This window comes from Pinus tabuliformis, chromosome 1_1, assembly GCF_031772625.1.
Source record: "Pinus tabuliformis cultivar Carrire ecotype Pingquan chromosome 1_1, CPIR1, whole genome shotgun sequence".
Taxonomy (NCBI): Eukaryota; Viridiplantae; Streptophyta; class Pinopsida; order Pinales; family Pinaceae; genus Pinus; species Pinus tabuliformis.
In genome coordinates this window covers 984,148,139-984,162,011 of record NC_142297.1, presented here as the reverse complement: position 1 = coordinate 984,162,011, position 13,873 = coordinate 984,148,139, and the positions used below count along the sequence as shown (strand labels likewise).

Here is a 13,873-nt window from a genome sequence, read left to right as displayed (position 1 = left end):
GAGCCATATGAACTGTGTAGACCCAAGAGCCATCGGTAATAGATTTGGCAGTAACAACATACCACGCAGCTCTGCTATTGTTGTTTAATGAAGCTACGAAGCTGAGCTGTGTAGAAATTAAATCTCAACTAAATTTGGAAGATGAAGATCTTATTTGACTTCTGTATTTAGTTTCATGTGGCAAGAACAAGATTCTTCTAAAGGAACCTAGCACTACAACAATATCTACAAGTGATAATTTTGAATTCAATCCTCCCTTTTCGAACAAGTTGAAAAAAAATTAAGATTACACTTACAGATATGAATGCAAATGAGATGAATAGAGTGATTGAAAATGTAAAAGAAGACAGACATTTCTAAATAGATTCAACAATAGTTCTCATGATGAAGGCTAGAAAAATCTTACCTCAGCAACAACTACTGAGTGAGTGTGTTGAACAGCTCCAAAGCACATTCAAGACTGAACTTAAAGCAATAAAATCCAGAATTCAGGGCTTGACCTCAAAGGAGTACCTGGAACGTGACAATGAAAACAATAATTTATTGAGATATATAGCCTAATATCGTTGATTGAGATGCAAGTCAAAAACAAATCTGAAATGCAACTTATGATTAATTTTGTTTTATTTTAGAGAAATAAAACATATCACAGATTGGATTTTCCATGTGAGTTCGACTAACTAACATAGAAATACTCTGTTTTGTGATAGAGGATGAAGAAGATTTCTAGGTCACTTGCAAATCACTCACCCAGTTCTACCTTCAAGAGGAGGGACTTGTAAAATCTGCTGTTGTTTGTATTATGTAATTATGTAAAAATCTGCTGTTGTTTATGTTCTGTAATTAGATAAAGAAACATTTCAAAATTTGGTAAATCTAATTTCTAATTGCTAAAAATCTGTTGTTTTTATGACATAATACAAATAGCAGCAGTTTTTACCAATTAGAAATTTCTATTTTCTAAAAATAACATTTCTCTTTTTAACATCAGCATATTTTTATATAATTACATACAAACAGCAGCAGACTACTAGTAAAAATTTACCAATTAGAAATTAGAAATTAGAAAGAAATCTATAAGTATCTTTGGAAAGAAAAATCTACTAGTAAAAATTTATAAAATATTACTAAGGGACTAAGAAGGTGTTGTTCCTAGAAGGAAGAAGTCTATGCTCGAGAGTTGGTGATGCCTGCATGTTGGTTGGGAGGAACAAGCACTCTCCAATAGATTTCCCAAAGGAATTTGTAAGTTTTTATTTGTGCTTAATAACAGACTTAAGATTCTTTTGAAGTAGTATATTGGTTTGTTTTGACAACAAGGTTATTTTGGTCAAATCATTGTTGCGGTATTTAAAATTATATGAAACTTATATGAGTTTATTATCTGCATTAGGATTCCTTGGAAATCTACCCGTGTGAAAACCTTAATGTTGTAATATCTTCCCATTCTGACTTGAATTAATGTTTGGATCTTCATGCTGAAATGACACAGTTGTGTCTTTGCCTAAGGTGACTAAGGTGACTAAGGTTTCTATAAGCACTGATGTGGGGTCCCATAACCACCTCATGGATGGAGACTAGAATAAATAGTCCTTGTTTATTACTAAGATTGATAGAGTATATCTGCAATTGTAAATTAAAATAATGGATAATGATTGATTGATATGAATTTATTAAGGATGATATCGACATTGGGCCTCTTGACTGTGTATAGATATACAGTGATTGGTCACGAGGTGTGTGGCCTTTGACTTACGAATTGTTGTAAGTTAGGGTTTCACAGGATGTTTATTAAATTCACCATTTCCACAAAATGCAATGAGTAATCTATATCATGGCCATATCCTGGAAAGATCAGAATCCAAAACAACAACCCATGAATCCTGAAGTTAGGACCAATGGATACAGAAATATAGATCATTTACTCTTTCTATCCTAAAAACCTACTAAATTACTACCTGGAATCAGTGAACACACAAATTAGTCCAAAGAAACTGAAAGAAGCTTTTTATTGCGTTTCTTCTCAAAAAGGACTATAGTAATAATGTAACATACTTGTAACATGTAGATTATGGTGGGGTCATCAGCCTCCATCTGAGATCCTTGCAGGGTCATCAGCACATCCATCACCTGAAACAGACCATTTGACATCAAACTATTCACATAAGAGACATCAATCACTTTTAGAAGTTATGTTCTGAGGGTTTAAGAGGGGGACTGAACTAACAAAATTCAATGAGAAACCAAAGTTGGGTCTAAATTAATCCTTAATTCTAATGTTCCATTTCCATCAATTTTTTGTCCTTTCCTTTAGGTAAAAAAAAACAGTAACAAAAATTAAATCAACTGAACAAATAACTCATAACAAACCAAATAATGTCAAACACATGAAGAGTCTAGACATATTTCTTTGAAAAGATGCACCAGCATAAATCCATCATACCCCTGGGATTTATTAAGAACTAAGTGGGATAAAAAAAATCGAGACCCAAACCTCTCAATGCTTAAAAGATCTTGGGTAAAAATGGATCTATGATGGCATATTTTCATGTTACATTATTTTACATTGGGATAATGATCCAATTGCTTTTGTTAGCCCTTTTTTTAATATTGCAAACAAACTTCTTTTGCATTTTCATTTGTAAACAGTAAACATTATACACAGGACACATCTCACCCATACTGGGCTTTAGACTGCAACGTGAAAACAAAAATAGCAAGCAAGTCATTCTTTCTATTATTCTCATTTTATTTCCTGAGCTCCCACCAAAGCACACTTGTCTACTCTGTCCTGCTCCATAAAGGATACACCCTAGTCTATCTAGAAGAGATATCTACATGAAATCAGTGAGCTAACTGCCTTGCATTAATATTACCTCTTTAGCATCATTTCTGAATTTCTCTTTTCCCACGGCCATTCCAACCAGGCTAATGCATTCCATAGATTTGGCACGCAGCATACGGTTAGATTTGTCAGTGGCATTCATTAATATGGACTTCAGATAAGGCATAACTGCATCATAATACTTCTGAAAGTGCTCCTGTGGACCAGAAAATAACAACCTGAGGATCAGTTCTTCTAATAGGTTGATAACAAAATTGTCACAATGGAAGATATGCTTAAGTGTCATTGTGAAGCTTCTAGAAGTACCTGTGAGGAATCGGCAACAGATGCTAAAGCTGTTAAAGCACCCTCCTGCACCATCTGCCTTCCATTTTGAACAAGCGGAAGAACCAATAAAGTTTTTCATATAATTACTTGTCAAAAATGTCACAACTACAAGCAAAGAAACAAGTTAATACCTGCAAAAGAACAAGTAGCTTGCTCACTATACCATCCAAGTACGGCGTCAAAATTTCAGGTGTATAATTTTCACTGAAGTTGAGCACTGTTGAAGCTGCATGTGCCTGCACGGTTAAAAAAATACATTAAACTTATTGCATGATGTGAAAATTGACAGATACAAGGAATGATAAAATGGAGCAGGTGATGAATGCAGAATATTTTTGACAATGATAAAATGCAAAATTATTGACATCCATGAAAAATACTACAATGTTAGAAGTTTCAATAAGGAATCACCTTGATATTTGCATCATTACTAACAGCATAATTGTAAATGGTGCATCATATGTATTGGAAGACAGAACAAGGCAGGAAGATAGAATGAGTGTATTCAAACTAAGACAAAGTTGACTCGGACTCAGCCAACATGGTAGAATTGACCACTGCCCGTATTGACTTGACTAATAGATTCAGTTCAGAGTTGGTTTGGTACTGAACCAGACTAGTGGAAGTTAGACTCAACCAATTGAATAACATACTAGCCCTTCTTGGCCAAGTAGCTACTGAACCCCACTATCGCTTGAATCAGCAAGCAAAATTCAATTTTTTATATCAAGAAAAACAATAAAATATGAAAGCCTAACACATAAATCTGGCAATCACTGGTAATGTTATATTCTGAAAGGAAATATCATCTTTTACTTGAATTTTCAACATTGCCATTTAATTGTTTCAGGATGCTTGAGAGTCGTTCCAACCTCATCAGACTTCAAGGGGAAAAAGTAGAGTTTCATATCCCATTCAAAATTCAGTAGACTTGAAAACTTTCAGAATTGGTAAGATTGCAACATTTTCATTGATTCTATCACATATGTGGGTATGGGATTGGCATCTAATCAAAATCACCAAGCTCTTTATGTGCCTTGATGTTCGTAGTATTGATTGTTGAACTCCTCTGTCATGGCATTAGCAAAAAATGTACCCTTCACTCAAACCAAAACCATTGATTAGGCATGTTAAACGTTCTCTACTGTATCATAACGTTTGGATTAGGTAGTTTCACCAAGATGTTTGAAAGTCCTTCCAACCTCATCAGACTTGATTTTCAATATTTCCTAATCTGACAATTACTTTCCAATGAATCTTTAACCAATTCATCTCATGTCACATCCATCATTAAGCAATTATATATAGAAAATCTCAACAGTAAAACAATAATGACAGTAGGATCATGAAGAGCCAACCAAACACAAGAGAAACAAATTTTTACCTTAGGAAAACCCTAACTAGGGAAAAACAGAGCAACCTTTTCATTGATTCTATCACATATGAGGGTATGGGATTGGCATTTAATCAAAATCAGCAAGCCCTTTATGTGTCTTGATGTTGATAGTATTGACTGTTGAACTCCTCTGTCATGGCATTAGCAAAAATGTACCCTTCACTCAAACCAAAACCAATGGTTAGGCATGTTAAACTTTCTCTACCGTATCATAACACTTGAATCAGGTAGTTTCACCAAGATGTTTGAGAATGGTTCCAACCTCATCAGACTTTGATTTTTCCATATTTCCTAATATGACAATTACTTTCCAATTATTCTTTAACCAATTCATCTCATGTCACATGCATCATTAAGCAATTATATATAGAAAACCTCAACAGTAAAACAATAATGACAGTAGGATCATGAAGAGCCAACGAAACACAAGAGAAACAAATTTTTACCTTAGGAAAACCCTAACTAGGGAAAAACCCAGCAACCTTTTCTTAGAGAAATTGTCCAACTCAACAAGATATACAATTTGACTTTTCCAGTCAAATAAAGTAACTAGCCAGCAAACAAGCCCAGGTCAAATCTGGTCAAACAATGATATTTTCGGACTTCTGTAACAGCTGGTCAGCTTAGGTCAAATAGGCCAAATTTCAGCCTCCTGGAACTGCCTCAGAAACCCTAGTCAACTGTGGTCAAACTTCATGTGACCTGCAGTCAAACTGCCTCAGGCCTGCAATCAAACACCATTCGAATTTTGGTCAAACTATGCCTCAGACCTGCGGTCAAACATCCTCTGAGATCTGGTCAAACTGCTCCACAGAAAACTCAGTCAAACTAGTGGTTAACGTGAGTCAAATGCTGGTCAAGCTTCACTAGTCTGAACTCAGTCAAACTGTTTGGTAACGTGAGTCAAATGCTGGTCAAGCTTCACTGGTTAGACTAGGTCAAACTTCAATCTGCTTCTCTCCTCTTTCCCCCACACATGTGAACAGAAATCAGAAGATCTTGAGGTGATCCCAATTACTCCAAATGGGTGAGGATGAATGGCAATATATATTTGTTTAAGGAGCCGAATATTAAATCCTAGCTGCCCGATGCTCAACATACACTTTTAAAAACACAAAAAATTATGCTGCCAAACAATCCATCAGATCAAATATCAGAGGTGGACCCACCTAGTGGCTCTAAAGAAGAAATTTTAGCTGTGACTGTTGGCTTAAACAGAAAGAAATATATGGTGCACCTTAGAAGAGCAGCAAAAGAATACTTGTAGATTCCAACAGTACCCATAACTGTATAGACATCAACTAAGCTAATCAACTGAACCTAATTGTGTACCCCACTCCATAGTTAAAATCATTGATCGATAAAAGGTCAAGACAATAAAAAGATTCCATAAAGTCATGGTTCAAATACAAGAATTGGAACATTTAACACAACTCTATGCTCTTCAGCTCAATGAGATGGGTAGGGTACTAGGTGTTGAATAGTTGATGCAATGGGGTGCATATAACATTAAACTTGAAGAATAGTTCAAGTAATTTAACTAGAAAAGACAAAATTATGAACTATATGGGTTGAAAGTTCCCATCACAAATGATCTACAACTAATAGAAAGGGGGCAAGAAACACAGACAAACATATAACCACAAAGAAAGTATGTTACCATGGATTATCAAGGTTTCACATTGAATAATTAGGCCAAAAGACTTTAGAATATGATGTGCACACTGCAAAGGAACCTCACCATCACTCAAATCAAGAACTGAGTCAAACTCCCACAACTAAATAAAGATGATGCTACCAAGAAAGCATGCTCAGCAAGAGAAAATCTCATTTACTATGCTTTGAGGACAAAACATTCTTAAGAGGGCGGCAATGTAGTAGGAACAATACTAATTATGCCAATGAAAGGTGGCAGCTAGGATTTAATAACTTGCCATCTGGAGATGCAATTGCTGCATCGAACTACATTATGATGGAACCAAATCCAGGGGTTGAGACAGACATAGTAGCTCCAATATTGGATTTTGTGGGAAGTGATATTTATCTTGAATGTTACCCTGCAATGTTAATCACTCATAATGATGTTGTATCTAGCAAACATCAGTTCATCTTTGGAGACAGTAAGAATCATCCTTTATCTTATTCTCAACATCTAAAATGGCAATGTCCCTTTGATCTTAGAGACCCCATGCTCCTTTCCAAGAAAACACAGTGGGTATGGACAAGACAACATGGGAGGTATTTATTTCCTGTTGAGATTCTAAGGGTCGAAGATGTAATTCTTTTACCCGCAGTTGTTGTGGCTCCCATATATTTCACTGGCAAAAATAAAATTTTGAGTAATAAATTAATCCTATTTTGTTCCCAATCACATGTTAGGGGATTTCTCGATAATTATGCACTAGATACCTTTCATGGATTTCTTAGGCAAGTGCAGTGATATTATGGACCAAAGAAATAGCCTATTGGTAGAAAACTCAAAACCAAAGGGAGATTGTTTGGATATTGATCAATGTAATGGAGCTAATGCTTTTGAAGTTTGCAAAAACCTTTTAACAATGCGAACACCATAGTGCATTATGACTCTTATTGAAGGATTGTCATTAGGGAACACTAAAGGAGATTACTCATTGATAATGAGCCAAAATGGAAGTAATAAAATATCTATGTTGAGAGCTATTGCCGGGATGTGGTGTTTTGGTAAAGGAACTAATAGGTTCCATATTAAACACAAAAATAAAGAATCAAATAAATCTACTTTACCAGAAGTTGTCAATCATATTCAGTGACTTAAGTCATGTTGTGATCTTGAAGTTACAGTGAATGACAAGGCCTGATCTCAAAATTTCATCTTAAGAATTGAAGGGGACTTAGGGGACAACAATAGCTTGAAACAATGGACATTTTCTTTCCTATCAATCCAAAAACTAAAGTATACATTTTCCATGTGCATACCCATCCTACAATTGCCTTTAACAAGTACACATATGTTCTTAGGAGAGGACACATATGCTCAAGTTTTGTAATGGAGGAGACGTATGACCAGTGGCCCATGGAAGAAAATTTCTTTGGGTTTGATGCAAATTTTGAATCTATAAGTATAGGTGCATGCATGGTATTGGAAACCCTCTTGTGCATCCTTTGGGAGTTGATATGGTAGCAAATTTTGCTTCAATGAAAAAACTTCTAGGAGTCAAGGGTTCGAAGCTCCTTGCAGTCTATGATAAATCTACCAAGAGCTGGTCATGGATTGGTCCAGTGGTATGATCATATCTAGCTCCCCAAGGGATGAGTCCATGGAAGTCCAGAGTTCTCTAGAAGCATGGGACATTTCTCAAAATGTGCTTTTAAAATTGGTGGAAGCATTTGCAAATTGGATGAAAAATTGGAATGAAACTCTTCAGCAGATTGTTCTTTTTCCTACCCCACCACCACCATAAATGCCAACAAGTATATATGAAAAGGAAATATTTCAAGACTTTAGAGCTTAAAAAATTTCAATCACTATCACCCCAAGTTCTGCTGATATGAAAGCCTATTTCTGTAGAGAAGAAGTTCTTCGATACTCTATTCCTGACAGGGCTGTCTCTTACACTACTGTAGATGGGAGTAATGCAGTTGTTGCTCCACTAAGGAAATTTGGTTGCAAACCTACCTTAAAGGCTCATGACCATTTTATGTTGAAGCCTGATAGGCCCCCGCATATGACAATACTATGACTTGTGAGAGATGCAACTGCTAGATTTCCTAGGAGCATCGACACAAGGGAAAATGTTTGTACACTTATCAGGGATTCCCAGTACATTGTAGAAGATGTATCAGATGCACAGGTTAATCAGGTTATTAGTGGAGCATTGGATTACCTGCATTATGAGTGCGATCCTTGTGTGAAATTTTATGGACATAGAAAATTGTGGGTTTACTTACACTCTGAAAGAGTTGAAGAATATTTTGTCAATAACTATGTGATTCAATTTGATTTTAGTTTTGTACTATTCGATGTATTCTGGAGTACAAAATATCATGGAGAGTTCTTTTATACTCTAACTATCTAAATCATCATCGACAAAAACTCTAGTTGGAAATGATAGAAATCAATTTGCATAAACAAGAGGTAGTCTTAGAATCAGTTATACCTGAACAAGGGAACATATCCCACTGCCTCCCTGACCCGTGCACCTTCCTTCTCTCTTGCCACCAATATCTTCAATAACTTCAATCTAACGATGATCTGGTATTGCTGGCCCTTTTTCGTTCCCATCGCGTCCTTTTCTGTTTTTGGTAATCCTCCCAAGTCCCCTCCTTCCACCTTGTTTCCTATTTCAAATCAGGGTTTTCCCAGAGCGAATGTTCTATGGTCAGCATATTGAAGATGGAGGAGATCCATAGGTTCCAGCGCTGGCCCTTTTTCGTTCCCACCGCGTTTTTTCTGGTTATCCTCCCAATTCCCCTCCTTCCGCCTTTTTTCCTGTTCGAAATTGAGGTTTTCTGGAGCGAATCGGAGTTTCCTGCCGTGAATGATCTACGAAGTTTTCTGGAGCGAATCAGCGTTTTCGTGTGCGAATGATCTATGATCAGCACATCAAACATGGGAGTGAGATCCATAGGTTCCAGCACTGGCTTTTTTTTCATTCCCGCCGCCTCTTTTTCGGGTTATCCTCCCAATTCCCCTCCTTCCGCTTTCTTTCCTATTCGAAATCGGGGTTTCGTGGAGTGGATCGGTGTTTTCTGGAGTGAACGCTCTGGTCAGGCCATTGAACATGGAAATGAGGGGCGGATCGGGGTTTTCTGGAGCACGATTACCAGCTAATGAAGAAGCAGTTGAGGCCAGTGAAACTACACCATCCAACCCCTATCCTGTTGCAGTTGAGTAACCAAATGATCCGCCCACTAATTAAGAAGCGAGAGATTTCACACACCCATAAAGATATGGTATCGATGCACTACTACCGGCATCCGAGCATCCAGGTAAGAGTGGTTAACCCTCTCACGCATCCAAGCCTCCTGCTATAACCGCCTCAGAAAGAACTCTTTCTAAAGTTCATTTGTTAATAATACGCCTCCTGCTATAGCCGCCTCACAAAGAACTCTTTCTAAAGTTCATTTGTTAATAATACGTATAAAAATATATATATATATATATATATATATATATATATATATATATATATATATATATATATATATTGTTTTTGTCTGTTCTTTTCTTTCTTATTTCATCCTCCCAATTCCGGTTAAGTTGTTAATACGTATATAAGACATCCTATTAAATATATCATCTAACATATATTGAATATGCTGAACATGTATGACATGGTAGTATAATATGTTCAACATTTAATGTTCGCTAAATATTGAAATATCCATAGGATTCAAACAAGGCTATGTTCTTAATGTACATTCAAACTAGATAGGCAACTTGATATCCATGTTAAAAACTAGTATATATCCAAAATTCAATAGATATGACCCTAATAATCAGAAGTGTAGATCTGCATGAAAAGTTAAGACTTCAACTCGAGTTCAATCATTATCATAAGAGTGTCACAACAATGGTGGAGAATTTCATAATTGAAAATGCAAATAGCTAACATGAAAAATAGAATGGTTGAAACAATGGAATAAGAAATAAGGCTATAACAATTCCATAGATGACTTTAGTAAAAAAATTTATCATTGTTGTGTATTGCAGGTGCTAGGAGAGGCCATGGAAACAAATGAATTTATTTCCAATGAAGACACACAAAATGATTTAGGGCATCAGGTACTTGAATATTACATTAATTTATGAAATATAATAAAATGAAATTTAGTTCTGGATCCTTGTTTTCCTAAACCTAGTAATTTATATAGTTTATTATTCAAACTTGAAAAAAAATAATGCATGTCGTTGTTTCTTTTAGGTGGAAAATGTGTTTTCAACAAATACAAAGTTGAACCCTTTTACTGTAAAACAACCAAAATATGTACACAAGGGTGGACACCATACTGTTAAAGCACATCGCATGAGAAAGTGGGTGGAAGAAGATATGACAATTGACTCTACAAATACAATAGAAATTGGTGGCAATGAACAAGAGGTTAGTCATGATGATAATACATGGAATGAATACTTTGATTCAAGTGTTATACTTTGTGGGTGCTATAAATAAGTTCAGTTATAAATTAATGGACGATATAAGTACATCATATAGTCTAATCTCTAACCTTGGAAAAAATAATGCATGTATCAATTATTTTAGGTTGGCAATGGAATCAGAACAAATGAGGAGTTTAATCATTTTGATAGACCAATACAAATACCTGCATATGGACGTGGCCTACGCCGTACAATTAAATCACGCAAAAAGAAATGGGTGGAAGGGGATATGACAATGGAGTTTGTAAATGAAATAGAAAATCAACACAATGAACAAGAGGTTGGTCATGATGATACTACATGCATATATGAATAATTTGAGACAATTGTTGTTTTTGGATGTTCCTAAGCTAGAAAATCTAAGAATATGAAATTAATGTGGCTTGTTTTTAAAATAATGTGTTCAAAAATAATATTTTTAATTTATTGTATACATGTATAATGTTGTTTTGTTGAGTAATTTATTGCATATATCTTTGAAATGGATCCATGTTCTATACAGTAATTGCTATCTAACATTAAATAATGGTTGCATTTAATTATAGGTAAATGATGTTGATGATACACCTATTGATGATCAAGATCCAACTAGACCATTAAGAATTCAACGAGATGATCGAATTCATCCTTTAAACCATACTAGGAGAAGAAGAGAAGCATTGAAGAGAGCACTACCACGTGAAAAATTTGAGGAATTGATGAAATTAGCATACATTGATGACATGCCATCCACTACTCAGAGTAGAGATGTCGATGGAAATGTAATGCATGAATAAGGATTGAACGAAATGCTCACAAGTTTCTTTGGGGATGGAAACAATGATGAGGGCGATGATCCTATGCATAATAATGATGATGTTGATATAGAGGGAAACTACCACCAACATAATTATGATGATATCAACATCAATGCATCAATTAAGCAAGCAGAAAAGACAGTGGTGTTCAAATCGGGTGCAAGTAGAACATCCAAGCTTTCATGCACATTAATATTATTGGAAATCAAGTCATTATTTGGTTGGTCAGACAAGAGCTTCACTACCTTACTAAAGTAATTATTTGAATTATTTTTCTAGTTTTGCACTCTCAATTTGTGTCCTCAATCAGAATATAAGTACTAACTTCATTTAATTTAATTTGAGGTGGATTTTACATTATGGTATATAAACAACGTTATAAATGAGATTTTTAACGTGCAGGTTTGAAAAAAAAACTTGCAGGGCTCTAAAGTATAAAATATTCCCTGAAGATAATGTGTTGCCATCAACTTGTAGAGAAGCGCGTCAATTGTTAGTCAAGTTGGGGATTGAATATAAGCAAATTCATGCATGTAAAAATGATTGTATCTTATATAGAGATGAATATAAAGACAATGAAGAATGCCCTGTTTGCAAAGAGAAAAGATATCGTACGGATGTACAAGGTTCTATAGTTCCAAATAAGGTTTTACGACACATGCCAATTATTCTTAGACTACAACGGATGTTTCGTTGTAAATCTCTTGCACAATTGATGGATTGGCATGCAAAGAATAGGATTAAAGATGGATTCATGCGAATTTCTATGGACTCCAAAGCAATGAAACATATAGAGGAAAAATGGCCAAGAAAATTCAAGGATGAACCTCATAGTATTAGGTTAGGACTTGCAATGGATGGAGTGTGCCCTTTCTCTTTCCTAAGCTCAAATTATAGTGTTTGGCCAGTTGGACTGATAGTATACAATATTCCCCCATGGATGAGTGTTAGAAAGGAACACCTTATGCTAACTCTCATCGTTCCAGAAAAACATCAAGTGAAAAAAATGGATGTTTACATTGCACCTTTTATTGATGAGATTCAATTGTTATGGAAAGGCATAAGAATGTATGACATATCACGTCCTCCATCAAATAGGTCCTTCATGTTTTATGGCATACTATGTTGGAAAATTCATGATTTCCCAGGACTTGGTGTTTGTTCTGGTAAGAGATCAAATAATTTGCATATTCGTAGTACATCATAATTTATTTTCAATTCAAGTTGTATATAAGTATTACATTATTATTGTTTTCTTATGTAAGCTAGTTATTGATTATAGGGCTACAAACAAAAGGGATTTTTGCATGTCCAAGATGTGCATAACAATTTGAAGGGCGATATTCTAAAGATCTACACAAAGTTATATATGCAAACAATAGGGTTTTTCTACCACCTGACCATAAGTTCAGAAGCCGCCTAAAGAATCAATTTGATGGAAAAATTGAAAATAAACCTCCTCCCAAGGTTATGGGTCCAGCTGATTGGCTTAAAATGTATGGAGATGCTGAATCAAAAGCTTGGAACCATTTTTTTCGTCATGATCATTCAATTGAGGAACCAGAACAAGCTATGGTTGAAATGCCAAAAGGAATGAAAAGGAAATCCATATCTTATGATCTCCCTTACTGGAAGGATCTATTAATATCTCATTTAATAGATCCTATGCATGTTTTCAAAAATGTCCCTGATTCTATTTTTCGACATATATCTAGCAAAGATAAAGACACTTTGTCATCAAGGAGGGATATTGCTCTTTCACGTACCAAATTTGATAGAAGAAATTTGTGGCCAAGTAAGGAAAATGAATCATATGCAGAAGCTCCATGGATACTAAAAAGGAAAGAGTTAGATCAACTAAAAAATGTGATTCGTTCAATAAGAACACCCACTAGATATGGATCATCATTGAATAAAGCTTTTACATTAGAGGGACATATCACAGGATTCAAAACACATTATTATCACAATTTTATGAAGGTATTAACATCAATTAATTGTTATTCTTATCATTTACTTACTAAAACTTATTTTGATATATTATGATAAATCAATACTAATGAACTATAATAATTTGGTTTGATAACATATCATGCCACTAGCAATAAGAGGGGATTCATGCCTTACAACTGACTTAAGGAATGCCATATGTCGATTGTCAGCCTTTACGAGGTATGTGGTCGCTTGATATTTACAAGGTTTTACATGGTATGAAATGTTCCTCTATATGATACAATGATATATTATATCTCATTCTAAATGTCACTAAAAATTCATACTAACTTAATGACAATATCTAATTAGGTGGGTGACCTCTAAAGAGATCCATGAGTCTGAAGTTCCAAGATGGAAGAAAGAAATCACAAAAA

General features: G+C 35.1%; 1 protein-coding gene across 1 annotated transcript; it reads right to left on the bottom strand.

Annotated features, from left to right (window-relative positions):
- Positions 1–1,980: 1,980 nt before the first annotated feature.
- LOC149217817 (uncharacterized) lies at positions 1,981–8,829 on the bottom strand. Its single transcript, XM_089390367.1, has 5 exons — positions 8,740–8,829; positions 3,304–3,408; positions 3,152–3,217; positions 2,877–3,041; positions 1,981–2,130 (listed from the first exon to the last, which is right to left on the bottom strand). The coding sequence occupies exons 1-5, from the start codon at positions 8,827–8,829 to the stop codon at positions 1,981–1,983; spliced, it is 576 nt and encodes a 191-aa protein (XP_089246493.1).
- Positions 8,830–13,873: the final 5,044 nt, after the last annotated feature.